At 45.8% G+C, this 14,692-nt stretch overlaps 1 protein-coding gene across 1 annotated transcript in view; it reads right to left on the reverse strand.

Moving 5' to 3' along the window:
* LOC121844032 (serine/threonine-protein kinase LMTK1-like) overlaps nt 1-14,637 on the reverse strand; it is a gene marked incomplete at its 5' end in the record, with an annotated part of 30,193 nt that extends 15,556 nt beyond the window's left edge. The window contains 8 exon segments of the mRNA XM_042313897.1: nt 398-547; nt 1,769-1,890; nt 2,323-2,407; nt 6,021-6,072; nt 7,121-7,124; nt 7,591-7,678; nt 7,905-8,023; nt 14,506-14,637. Coding sequence (XP_042169831.1) covers nt 398-547; nt 1,769-1,890; nt 2,323-2,407; nt 6,021-6,072; nt 7,121-7,124; nt 7,591-7,678; nt 7,905-8,023; nt 14,506-14,637 — 752 coding nt within the window.
* Between the last annotated feature and the right edge of the window lie 55 nt (nt 14,638-14,692).

Here is a 14,692-nt window from a genome sequence, read left to right on the forward strand (position 1 = left end):
GTGTGTATCTGTGTGTGTGTATGTGTGCATGCACGTGTGTGTGTGTGTGTGTGTATCTGTGTGTGTGTATGTGTGCATGCACGTGTGTGTTTTGTGTGTGTGTGTGTATCTGTGTGTGTGTATGTGTGCATGCACGTGTGTGTTTGTGTGTGTGTGTGTATCTGTGTGTGTGTATGTGTGCATGCGCGTGTGTGTTTGTGTGTGTGTGTGTGTATCTGTGTGTGTGTATGTGTGCATGCACGTGTGTGTTTGTGTGTGTGTGTGTATCTGTGTGTGTGTATGTGTGCATGCACGTGTGTGTGTGTTTGTGTGTGTGTGTGTGTATCTGTGTGTGTGTATGTGTGCATGCGCGTGTGTGTTTGTGTGTGTGTGTGTGTATCTGTGTGTGTGTACTCACCAGCGCTCAGCCAGGGGTACTTTGAGCCGGGGCCTGGTTAGTTTGAGCTGCTGTTCCTTCACAGCATATGTCAGGACCTGTCTGTCAGTGTAGTGTCTGTACGGCTGGTTCCCCAACTCAAACAACTCCCAGATAGTCACTCCCAGAGACCTAGAACAGAGACAAACCCATGAAGTAACATCTTCAGATAATCACTCCCAGAGACCTAGAACAGAGACAAACCCATGAAGTAACATCTTCAGATAGTCACTCCCAGAGACCTAGAACAGAGACAAACCCATGAAGTAACATCTTCAGATAGTCACTCCCAGAGACCTAGAACAGAGACAAACCCATGAAGTAACATCTTCAGATAGTCACTCCCAGAGACCTAGAACAGAGACAAACCCATGAAGTAACATCTTCAGATAGTCACTCCCAGAGACCTAGAACAGAGACAAACCCATGAAGTAACATCTTCAGATAGTCACTCCCAGAGACCTAGAACAGAGACAAACCCATGAAGTAACATCTTCAGATAGTCACTCCCAGAGACCTAGAACAGAGACAAACCCATGAAGTAACATCTTCAGATAATCACTCCCAGAGACCTAGAACAGAGACAAACCCATGAAGTAACATCTTCAGATAGTCATCCCAGAGACCTGGAGACAAACCCATGAGTAACATCTTCAGAAGTCACTCACAGAGACTAGAACTGGAGACAAACCATGAAGTTTGGTTGAAGATTGTCACTCAGATAGAACAGACCTTTATTTAAGTGTGTTTGTGCTGTCAAATCTGGGACCAGTCTAGCTCTGGATTGAACAATTGTATCAATAACACCAAAAGTCAAAATCTGGGATCAGGCTAGGTTTGGTTGAAGAGCTGTATCAATAACACCATAAGTCAAATCTGGGATCAGGCTAGGTTTGGTTGAAGAGCTGTATCAATAACACCATAAGTCAAATCTGGGATCAGGCTAGGTTTGGTTGAAGAGTTGTATCAATAACACCATAAGTCAAATCTGGGATCAGGCTAGGTTTGGTTGAAGAGCTGTATCAATAACACCATAAGTCAAATCTGGGATCAGGCTAGGTTTGGTTGAAGAGCTGTATCAATAACACCATAAGTCAAATCTGGGATCAGGCTAGGTTTGGTTGAAGAGCTGTATCAATAACACCATAAGTCAAATCTGGGATCAGGCTAGGTTTGGTTGAAGAGCTGTATCAATAACACCATAAGTCAAATCTGGGATCAGGCTAGGTTTGGTTGAAGAGCTGTGTCGTTGACCTTAACAATAACACCGTAGGGGCTGAGTCAACCATAGTGTATGGTGCTGACACCATTCATTCCTACACCCTGAACCCCTGACCCCTCCCCCCTGCTCACCAGACGTTGCTGTCCTTAGTCTGGTCCACCACTAGTAGGTTACCATGCACCTCGTCTATGAGCTCTGGGGCGATCCAACGCAGCGGCACCCAGATCTGGTCTGGAGTCACAAAGTAGTCATCCTACAGAGTAGAATACAGCAGAATCATTAGATGGAAATACTACTTTATCGTCTGTCTGTTACAATGGAAACTATTCTTCTGTCCCACCCCTATTCAGTATGTAGAAATATACATCATACAATATAACCAAGACTGGTTTATTACTGTAGACTCACCAAGACTGGTTTATTACTGTAGACTCACCAAGACTGGTTTATTACTGTAGACTCACCAAGACTGGTTTATTACTGTAGACTCACCAAGACTGGTTTATTACTGTAGACTCACCAAGACTGGTTTATTACTGTAGACTCACCAAGACTGGTTAATACTGTAGACTCAACAAGACTGGTTTATTACTGTAGACTCATCAAGACTGGTTTATTACTGTAGACTCACCAAGACTGGTTAATACTGTAGACTCACCAAGACTGGTTAATACTGTAGGCTCACCTTGTATCTGCTGTGTGAGAGGCCATAGTCTCCTATCTTTACTGTCCTCTCTGAGGTCAGAAGGCAGTTCCTTAAGGCCAGGTCACTGTAAAGAGGAGAGGGAGGAACAGTTCATCACATTGTTACATTATAGCCATTTAGCAGACGCTGTTATCCAGAGAGACTTACAGCAGCATTTAGGGTTAAGTACCTTGCTCAAGGGCACATCGTCAGATTTTTCACCTAGTCTGCTCAGAGATTCAAACCAGCAACCTTTCAGTTACTGGCCCAACGCTGTTAACCGCTTGGCTACCTGCCACCCAGTCACCAGACCAGACTAAACCATATGTAATACTCTGACTGCAGTAATATCGTATCACAATAAACCATTCAATCATTGTTATTGAATGTATTGTTACCACAGGAAAACACGATGCTTCACAACATTTACCACTCAATAGCATAAAGTACGGGTGTAATTCACTGGTATGACTGCACACGTAGCTACGTGGATTTCTCATTTTTCTCTGTAGCTATTTCTGACTACTACACAGGCAGCGAGATTTTGTTGATCTTAACTCTACCTATCATCAGCTCCTCAGCACATGATTGGCTGCTACCATGGTAACAAGGAGAGAGGGGTTCCCCCCGGCAACAAAATCACTGATGCTGGAGTTGGTGAGAGTCACTCAGGCAGCACCAGGATGTTGTTACCGGGACAGACCAGCAGGGGAGCCAGAGCAACACAGCTTCAGTCATATCCTTACATATTTCCATATTTTTATTTAACATTTATTTAAACAGGTAAGGTAATTAGGAACAGATTGTACATAATATCCTCAATATCATGTTAATTTGGAGACAGACCAGCTGCACAGTCCCAGTTGTATCTAGGGTGGGATGTGTCAGAGTGAGACCAGATCCTTCAACATCCTCCAGATCATCCCGATTCAGTTCCCTTTATTGGTTTTATGTCCCTACAACATGTATGTTACCGTAAATACAGTGTATATATCATTACTCTTCACTACAACATGTATGTTACCGTAAATACAGTGTATATATCATTACTCTTCACTACAACATGTATGTTACCGTAAATACAGTGTATATATCATTACTCTTCACTACAACATGTATGTTACCGTAAATACAGTGTATATATCATTACTCTTCACTACAACATATCAGAAACATATTGCTATGGAATGATTGATATGTTCTATGTAGGTGTTAGTTGAATGAAATTTGTGCAGGTGTCCACTAACCCACCTGTGAATAGTTATTTGTGCAGGTGTGTATTTTCACTAACCCACCTGTGAATGAAGTTGTATTTGTGCAGGTGTCCACTAACCCACCTGTGAATGAAGTTGTATTTGTGCAGGTGTCCACTAACCCACCTGTGAATGAAGTTGTATTTGTGCAGGTGTCCACTAACCCACCTGTGAATGAAGTTGTATTTGTGCAGGTGTCCACTAACCCACCTGTGAATGAAGTTGTATTTGTGCAGGTGTCCACTAACCCACCTGTGAATGAAGTTGTATTTGTGCAGGTGTCCACTAACCCACCTGTGAATGAAGTTGTATTTGTGCAGGTGTCCACTAACCCACCTGTGAATGAAGTTGTATTTGTGCAGGTGTCCACTAACCCACCTGTGAATGAAGTTGTATTTGTGCAGGTGTCCACTAACCCACCTGTGAATGAAGTTGTATTTGTGCAGGTGTCCACTAACCCACCTGTGAATGAAGTTGTATTTGTGCAGGTGTCCACTAACCCACCTGTGAATGAAGTTGTATTTGTGCAGGTGTCCACTAACCCACCTGTGAATGAAGTTGTATTTGTGCAGGTGTCCACTAACCCACCTGTGAATGAAGTTGTATTTGTGCAGGTGTCCACTAACCCACCTGTGAATGAAGTTGTATTTGTGCAGGTGTCCACTAACCCACCTGTGAATGAAGTTGTATTTGTGCAGGTGTCCACTAACCCACCTGTGAATGAAGTTGTATTTGTGCAGGTGTCACTAACCCACCTGTGAATGAAGTTGTATTTGTGCAGGTGTCCACTAACCCACCTGTGAATGAAGTTGTATTTGTGCAGGTGTCACTAACCCACCTGTGAATGAAGTTGTATTTGTGCAGGTGTCCACTAACCCACCTGTGAATGAAGTTGTGTTTGTGCAGGTGTCCACTAACCCACCTGTGAATGAAGTTGTGTTTGTGCAGGTGTCCACTAACCCACCTGTGAATGAAGTTGTATTTGTGCAGGTGTCCACTAACCCACCTGTGAATGAAGTTGTATTTGTGCAGGTGTCCACTAACCCACCTGTGAATGAAGTTGTATTTGTGCAGGTGTCCACTAACCCACCTGTGAATGAAGTTGTATTTGTGCAGGTGTCCACTAACCCACCTGTGAATGAAGTTGTATTTGTGCAGGTGTCCACTAACCCACCTGTGAATGAAGTTGTATTTGTGCAGGTGTCCACTAACCCACCTGTGAATGAAGTTGTATTTGTGCAGGTGTCCACTAACCCACCTGTGAATGAAGTTGTATTTGTGCAGGTGTCCACTAACCCACCTGTGAATGAAGTTGTATTTGTGCAACACTAACCCACCTGTGAATGAAGTTGTATTTGTGCAGGTGTCCACTAACCCACCTGTGAATGAAGTTGAAGGTGTCCACTAACCCACCTGTGAATGAAGTTGTATTTGTGCAGGTGTCCACTAACCCACCTGTGAATGAAGTTGTATTTGTGCAGGTGTCCACTAACCCACCTGTGAATGAAGTTGTTTGTGCAGGTGTCCACTAACCCACCTGTGAATGAAGTTTGTAATTTGTGCAGGTGTCCACTAACCCTGTGAATGAAGTTGTCTTGTGCAGGTGTCCCTTCACCTGTGAATGAAGCAGTATTTGGTCAGGTGTCCAAACCTGATCTGTGAATGAAGTTGTATTTGTGCAGGTGTAACCCACCTGTGAATGAAGTTGCAGTATGGTGGAAACTCTGATCTGTGAATGGTAGAAACTTGATCTGCAGGTGGACCCACCTGTGAAGGTAACTTTGTCAGGTGTCCACTCTGACCTGTGAATGAAGTATGGTGTCATAAAATGATTTGGCACTCTACTATCACCTGTGAATATTCTCCAGTGGAATTCTGAACATGGTCAAAACCTGTAATGCAGTAGATGTGAATATACCTGGATGCCATTTGGGAACACACCCACCTGGTGGAATGTTTGTAATGTATGTCTGTACCAATAAGTTGTCAGTATGGTGGAAACTCTCATCCCTTCTTCTATGTCTGTTAGCAGTATGGTGGAAACTCTGATGTGCAGGTGTGTAACCCACCTGTGAATGAAGTGTAATGTATGTATTTGACAGGTGTCTAACCCACCTGTGAAAAGTTGTATTTGTGCAGAAACTGTGAATGAAGTCTGTAGGTTCCTAACCCACCTGTGAAGGTATTTGTCCAGGTGTCCACTAACCCTGTCTGAAGTTGACCTCTTGTAAGGTGTTAGAAGTTTGGCAGGAAACTCTAACCCTGAATGAAGAAACTCTGATCTGTGAAGGTGTCCACTAACCCTCTGAAGGGGTTGTAAGGTGTTAGCAGTATGAATGGAAAGTTGATCTGTGCAGGTGTCCAAACTCTGTGAATGAAGTCTGTATTTGTAGGTGTAACCCTCTGAGAATGAAGTTGTGCTTGTGCAGGTGTCCACTAACCCACCTGTGAATGAAGTTGTCTTGTGCAGGTGCAGAGGCCCGAACTCTGCCATTCGCTGGAGGGTTAGGGGATCAGTCACGGAGTGGAAACTGCGCAGGATCTGTCAGGTGCCCTTGACCAGGACAGGAAGTATGTCATAAAATGATTTGGCACTCTATAACATATTCCCAGTGCATCTGTATAGGTGGTCAAAAAGTGCAGTAGATCTGAATATAGGGTGGGAACACTCTATGTTTGTAATGTATGTCTGGAAACTCATGACTTCTCCTTCTATGTCTGTTAGCAGTATGGTAGAAACTCTGATCTGTATGGTGGAAACTCTGATCTGTAAGGTGTTAGCAGTATGGTGGAAACTCTGTATCTGTATGGTGGAAACTCTGATCTGTATGGTGGAAACTCTGATCTGTATGGTAGAAACTCTGTAAGGTGTTAGCAGTATGGTGGAAACTCTGATCTGTAAGGTGTGGAAACTCTGATCTGTATGGTGGAAACTCTGATCTGTATGGTGTTAGCAGTATGGTGGAAACTCTGATCTGTATGGTGAAACTCTCTGTATGGTGGAAACTCTGATCTGTATGGTGGAAACTCTGATCTGTATGGTGGAAATCTCTGATCTGTATGGTGGAAACTCTGATCTGTAAGGTGTTAGCAGTATGGTGGAAACTCTGATCTGTATGGTGGAAACTCTGATCTGTAAGGTGTTAGCAGTATGGTGGAAACTCTGATCTGTTAGTAGTATGGTGGAAACTCTGATCTGTATGGTGGAAACTCTGATCTGTATGGTGGTATGGTAGAAACTCTGATCTGTATGGTGGAAACTCTGATCCGTAGGTGGGTGTATGGGGAAACTCTGATCAGGATGGTGGAAACTCTGATCTGTATGGTGTTAGAGTATGGTCTGATGGTGGAAACTCTGATCTGTATGGTGTTAGCAGTATGGTGGAAACTCTGATCTGTATGGTAGAAACTCTGATCTGTATGGTGGAAACTCTGATCCGTAAGGGTGTTAGCAATATGGTGGAAGCTCTGATCCGTAAGGGTGTAATCAATATGGTGGAAGCTCTGATCCGTAAGGGTGTAATCAATATGGTGGAAGCTCAGACCCTTCTGCAAACCCAGAGGAAAGGGTAGAGAGCAGATTGTCCCTGGCTGTAATAGTACTGTATTCCACCAACAGGGGGAGCAAGTATCCATCTCACCAGATAACTCCATATAGAAGGTGGTTGTGACCTCTGAGATAGGGGTTAGGGTTTAGAGGGTTAGGGGGCTAGGGGAGGTTTCTCTCACCAGAGGACAGAACTCCATGACCAGTAGATAGGGTGTAACCTCTGAGATAGGGGTTAGGGTTTAGAGGGTTAGGGGGCTAGGGGAGGTTTCTCTCACCAGAGGACAGAACTCCATGACCAGTAGATAGGGTGTAACCTCTGAGATAGGGGTTAGGGTTTAGGGGGTTAGGGGGCTAGGGGAGGTTTCTCTCACCAGAGGACAGAACTCCATGACCAGTAGATAGGGTGTAACCTCTGAGATAGGGGTTAGGGTTTAGGGGTTAGGGGCTAGGGGATGTTTCTCTCACCAGAGGACAGAACTCCATGACCAGTAGATAGGGTGTAACCTCTGAGCACTGTGCCAGGCACTGCAGGAGGGCTGGGTTCTGGAGGGCACTGGGGGAAGGGGGAGGTAGAGGAGATGGGTCATAGTTCAACAGTCACGTTTACTGTCATAGTTTATAGTGAACTTACAGTCAGAGCACATGGAAAGAGGTAGCAGGATAACCATGTATAGGCATTCATTCATTCACCAATTGATTGATTAATTCATTAATGAATTGTACTGGATGCAAAGGGTGGGGTATACAGGGTATGAGATCCATATTGTTGTAGTTCTGACCGGTATGGCTGTGCCTCTTCCAGGAAGTGCATCTGGTCCTGGACACTGGCACTGGCCTTCAGCTCCTTGACCACCACCTGGGTGGTGCTGAGACCTGCATTCACCTCCCCCAAGAGAACCTATACAGGACCCACAGAGAGACACACACACACACACACACACACACACACACACACACACACACACACACACACACACACACACACACAAAAACATTTACAGTAGTTAACATGGTAAAGACAGGGCAACGGAGAGACAGAGAAAGACAGAGAGAGAGATAGAGAGGGAGACAGAGGGAGAGACAGAGAGAAAGACAGACAGAGAAAGACAGAGAGACAGGGAGAGACAGGGAGAGACAGAGACAGACAGAGAAAGACAGAGAGAAGACAGAGAGAAAGACAGAGAGAGAGATAGAGAGGGAGACAGAGGAGAGACAGAGAGAGAGAGAGGAGAGACAGGGAGAGACAGAGAGAAAGACAGAGAGACAGGGAGAGACAGAGAGACAGAGAGAAAGACAGAGAGAAAGACAGAGAGAAAGACAGAGAGAGAGATACAGAGGGAGAGACAGAGAGAAAGACAGAGAGAAAGACAGAGAGACAGGGAGAGACAGAGGTAGAGACAGAGGGAGAGACAGAGGGAGCGAAAGAGGGAGAGACAGAGGGAAAGACAGGGAGAGACAGAGGGAGAGACAGAGGGAGAGACAGGGAGAGACAGAGGGAGAGAAAGAGGGAGCAAAAGAGGGAGAGACAGAGGGAGAGACAGAGGGAGAGACAGAGGGAGAGACAGAGGGAAAGACAGAGAGACAGAGGGAGAGACAGAGGGAGAGACAGAGGGAGAGACAGGGAGAGACAGAGGGAGAGACAGAGGGAGAGAAAGAGGGAGAGACAGAGGGAGAGACAGGGAGAGACAGAGGGAGAGACAGAGGAGAGACAGAGGGAGAGACAGAGGAGAGACAGAGGTAGAGACAGTGAGAGACAGAGGTAGAGACAGAGGGAGAGACAGAGGTAGAGACAGAGGTAGAGACAGAGGAGAGACAGAGAGGAGAGACAGAGGAGAGACAGAGGGAGAGACAGGGAGAGACAGAGGGAGAGACAGAGGTAGAGACAGAGGTAGAGACAGAGGTAGAGACAGAGGTAGAGACAGAGGGAGAGACAGAGGGAGAGACAGAGGGAGAGACAGAGGTAGAGACAGAGGTAGAGACAGAGGTAGAGACAGAGGAGAGACAGGGGAGAGACAGGGAGAGACAGTGAGAGACAGAGGAGAGACAGAGGGAGAGACAGAGGGAGAGACAGAGGGAGAGACAGAGACAGGGAGAGACAGAGGGAGAGACAGAGGGAGAGACAGGGAGAGACAGAGGAGAGACAGAGGGAGAGACAGAGGAGAGACAGAGGTAGAGACAGAGGTAGAGACAGAGGAGAGACAGTGAGAGACAGAGGAGAGACAGTGAGAGACAGAGGGAGAGACAGTGAGAGACAGAGGACAGAGAGACAGTGAGAGACAGAGGTAGAGACAGTGAGAGACAGAGGTAGAGACAGAGGAGAGACAGAGGTAGAGACAGTGAGAGACAGAGGTAGAGACAGTGAGAGACAGAGGTAGAGACAGTGAGAGACAGAGGTAGAGACAGAGGTAGAGACAGAGGAGAGACAGAGGTAGAGACAGAGGGAGAGACAGAGGGAGAGACAGAGGGAGAGACAGAGGTAGAGACAGAGGAGAGACAGAGGGAGAGACAGAGGAGGGAGAGACAGAGGAGAGACAGAGGAGAGACAGGGAGAGACAGAGGAGAGACAGGAGAGACAGAGGTAGAGACAGAGGAGAGACAGAGGTAGAGACAGAGGTAGAGACAGAGGTAGAGACAGAGGGAGAGACAGGGAGAGACAGAGGAGAGACAGAGGTAGAGACAGAGGGAGAGACAGAGGTAGAGACAGAGGGAGAGACAGTGAGAGACAGTGAGAGACAGTGAGAGACAGTGGTAGAGACAGAGGTAGAGACAGAGGTAGAGACAGTGAGAGACAGTGAGAGACAGTGAGAGACAGAGGTAGAGACAGAGGGAGAGACAGGGAGAGACAGAGGGAGAGAAAGAGGGAGCAAAAGAGGGAGAGACAGAGGGAGAGACAGGGAGAGACAGAGAGAGACAGAGAGAGAGACAGAGAGAGAGACAGAGGGAGAGACAGAGGGAGAGACAGAGGGAGAGACAGAGGGAGCAAAAGAGGGAGAGACAGAGGGAGAGACAGGAGAGACAGAGGTAGAGACAGAGGTAGAGACAGAGGTAGAGACAGAGGTAGAGACAGAGGGAGAGACAGAGGGAGAGACAGAGGGAGAGACAGAGGGAGAGACAGAGACAGAGAGACAGACAGGTAGAGACAGAGGTAGAGACAGAGGGAGAGACAGAGGGAGAGACAGGGAGAGACAGTGAGAGAGACAGAGGTAGAGACAGAGGAGAGACAGAGGAGAGACAGAGGGAGAGACAGAGGTAGAGACAGAGGAGAGACAGAGGAGAGACAGGAGAGACAGAGGTAGAGACAGAGGTAGAGACAGAGGTAGAGACAGAGGTAGAGACAGAGGTAGAGACAGTGAGAGACAGTGAGAGACAGTGAGAGACAGTGAGAGACAGAGGTAGAGACAGTGAGAGACAGAGGTAGAGACAGTGAGAGACAGAGGTAGAGACAGTGAGAGACAGAGGTAGAGACAGTGAGAGACAGAGGTAGAGACAGTGAGAGACAGAGGTAGAGACAGTGAGAGACAGAGGTAGAGACAGTGAGAGACAGAGGGAGAGACAGAGGGAGAGACAGAGGTAGAGACAGAGGTAGAGACAGAGGAGAGACAGAGGGAGAGACAGGGAGAGACAGAGGGAGAGACAGAGGAGAGACAGAGGTAGAGACAGTGAGAGACAGAGGTAGAGACAGTGAGAGACAGAGGTAGAGACAGAGGTAGAGACAGAGGTAGAGACAGAGGGAGAGACAGTGAGAGACAGAGGTAGACAGAGGTAGAGACAGAGGAGAGACAGAGGTAGAGACAGAGGGAGAGACAGTGAGAGACAGTGAGAGACAGTGAGAGACAGTGGTAGAGACAGAGGTAGAGACAGAGGTAGAGACAGTGAGAGACAGTGAGAGACAGTGAGAGACAGAGGTAGAGACAGAGGAGAGACAGGAGAGACAGAGGGAGAGACAGAGGGAGAGAGAAGAGGGAGAGACAGAGGAGAGACAGGGAGAGACAGAGAGAGACAGAGAGAGAGACAGAGAGAGAGACAGAGGAGAGACAGAGGAGAGACAGAGGGAGAGACAGAGGGAGCAAAAGAGGGAGAGACAGAGGGAGAGACAGCGAGAGACAGAGGTAGAGACAGAGGTAGAGACAGAGGGAGAGACAGAGGTAGAGACAGTGAGAGACAGAGGTAGAGACAGTGAGAGACAGAGGTAGAGACAGAGAGAAGAACAAAACATACAGTTCAGCACTAACTAAAAAGCTTTGGAAGCAATGCAGATGGAATGGAATTCAGTGTGACATGTAGATAGTCCCAGCTCTCAGACAGACAAGGCTGTAGGTCAGCTTGTGGCCCTAATAAGATCAACACCACATTACACACACATTCCACACACACTACCTCACAGCACACAGTAGTGTGTCTCCAATGGCACCCTATCCTCCATATAGTGCACTACGTTTGACCAGGGCCCATAAGGCTTTGGCCCAAAGTAGTGCACTATATAGGGAATATGGTGCCATTTGGGATGTTGACAGTAACATGGAGGAAAGCAGGAAGAGAGAGGATTTAGGGAAAGACACAGGCTGCTGTTTTGTCCCAATCTTTACCCTTATTCTCGCTAAAGTGTACACTCATTCTCTCACTCACCCTCAGAACATTGCAATTTTTTTGTCATTTAGCAGACGATCTTATCCAGATCGACTTACAGTAGCTGGTCCATGTTTAAACAGTACAGGACTGGTATAACACATGATGAAACCTCCTCTAGCTGGTCCATGTTTAAACAGTACAGGACTGGTATAACACATGATGAAACCTCCCTCTAGCTGGTCCATGTTTAAACAGTACAGGACTGGTATAACACATGATGAAACCTCCCTCTAACTGGTCCATGTTTAAACAGTACAGGACTGGTATAACACATGATGAAACCTCCTCTAACTGGTCCATGTTTAAACAGTACAGGACTGGTATAACACATGATGAAACCTCCTCTAACTGGTCCATGTTTAAACAGTACAGGAGTGGTATAACACATGATGAAACCTCCTCTAACTGGTCCATGTTTAAACAGTACAGGACTGGTATAACACATGATGAAACCTCCCTCTAGCTGGTCCATGTTTAAACAGTACAGGACTGGTATAACACATGATGAAACCTCCCTCTAACTGGTCCATGTTTAAACAGTACAGGACTGGTATAACACATGATGAAACCTCCTCTAACTGGTCCATGTTTAAACAGTACAGGACTGGTATAACACATGATGAAACCTCCTCTAACTGGTCCATGTTTAAACAGTACAGGACTGGTATAACACATGATGAAACCTCCCTCTAGCTGGTCCATGTTTAAACAGTACAGGACTGGTATAACACATGATGAAACCTCCTCTAGCTGGTCCATGTTTAAACAGTACAGGACTGGTATAACACATGATGAAACCTCCCTCTAACTGGTCCATGTTTAAACAGTACAGGACTGGTATAACACATGATGAAACCTCCTCTAACTGGTCCATGTTTAAACAGTACAGGACTGGTATAACACATGATGAAACCTCCTCTAGCTGGTCCATGTTTAAACAGTACAGGACTGGTATAATACATGATGAAACCTCCCTCTAGCTGGTCCATGTTTAAACAGTACAGGACTGGTATAACACATGATGAAACCTCCTCTAACTGGTCCATGTTTAAACAGTACAGGACTGGTATAACACATGATGAAACCTCCTCTAGCTGGTCCATGTTTAAACAGTACAGGACTGGTATAACACATGATGAAACCTCCTCTAGCTGGTCCATGTTTAAACAGTACAGGACTGGTATAACACATGATGAAACCTCCTCTAACTGGTCCATGTTTAAACAGTACAGGACTGGTATAACACATGATGAAACCTCCTCTAGCTGGTCCATGTTTAAACAGTACAGGACTGGTATAACACATGATGAAACCTCCCTCTAACTGGTCCATGTTTAAACAGTACAGGACTGGTATAACACATGATGAAACCTCCTCTAACTGGTCCATGTTTAAACAGTACAGGACTGGTATAACACATGATGAAACCTCCCTCTAACTGGTCCATGTTTAAACAGTACAGGACTGGTATAACACATGATGAAACCTCCTCTAACTGGTCCATGTTTAAACAGTACAGGACTGGTATAACACATGATGAAACCTCCTCTAGCTGGTCCATGTTTAAACAGTACAGGACTGGTATAACACATGATGAAACCTCCCTCTAGCTGGTCCATGTTTAAACAGTACAGGACTGGTATAACACATGATGAAACCTCCTCTAGCTGGTCCATGTTTAAACAGTACAGGACTGGTATAACACATGATGAAACCTCCTCTAACTGGTCCATGTTTAAACAGTACAGGACTGGTATAACACATGATGAAACCTCCCTCTAGCTGGTCCATGTTTAAACAGTACAGGACTGGTATAACACATGATGAAACCTCCTCTAACTGGTCCATGTTTAAACAGTACAGGACTGGTATAACACATGATGAAACCTCCTCTAACTGGTCCATGTTTAAACAGTACAGGACTGGTATAACACATGATGAAACCTCCTCTAGCTGGTCCATGTTTAAACAGTACAGGACTGGTATAACACATGATGAAACCTCCCTCTAGCTGGTCCATGTTTAAACAGTACAGGACTGGTATAACACATGATGAAACCTCCTCTAACTGGTCCATGTTTAAACAGTACAGGACTGGTATAACACATGATGAAACCTCCTCTAGCTGGTCCATGTTTAAACAGTACAGGACTGGTATAACACATGATGAAACCTCCTCTAACTGGTCCATGTTTAAACAGTACAGGACTGGTATAACACATGATGAAACCTCCTCTAACTGGTCCATGTTTAAACAGTACAGGACTGGTATAACACATGATGAAACCTCCTCTAACTGGTCCATGTTTAAACAGTACAGGACTGGTATAACACATGATGAAACCTCCTCTAACTGGTCCATGTTTAAACAGTACAGGACTGGTATAACACATGATGAAACCTCCTCTAGCTGGTCCATGTTTAAACAGTACAGGACTGGTATAACACATGATGAAACCTCCCTCTAGCTGGTCCATGTTTAAACAGTACAGGACTGGTATAACACATGATGAAACCTCCCTCTAGCTGGTCCATGTTTAAACAGTACAGGACTGGTATAACACATGATGAAACCTCCCTCTAACTGGTCCATGTTTAAACAATGACTGTACTGTACATCCATGAGGGGAAGTGAGCTTGTGCATAATTCAGGAACAAGGGTAGCGAATCAGAACCCAGCTACAGACTTTGGGAGGAGTGGTTTCTGTGTCGTTAGTATGTGCTAAGAAAATAATCCGGGGTGCAGCTCACCTTGCCAAACCAACCATGTCCTATCTCCTTCACATAGAGTAGACTGTGGCGACCCAGCTCTGACGATTTCAACAGCTGGACTGCAGAGAGAGGGGGAGAGGGAGAGTTAGACACACTGCAATTGTTTGACTTCTAGAATGTTAGAATGAAGAGAGGATGAAGTAAGAGAGGGAGAGAAGAGAGGAAG

The sequence above is a fragment of the Oncorhynchus tshawytscha genome, unplaced genomic scaffold (assembly GCF_018296145.1).
Source record: "Oncorhynchus tshawytscha isolate Ot180627B unplaced genomic scaffold, Otsh_v2.0 Un_contig_15925_pilon_pilon, whole genome shotgun sequence".
Taxonomy (NCBI): domain Eukaryota; kingdom Metazoa; phylum Chordata; class Actinopteri; order Salmoniformes; family Salmonidae; genus Oncorhynchus; species Oncorhynchus tshawytscha.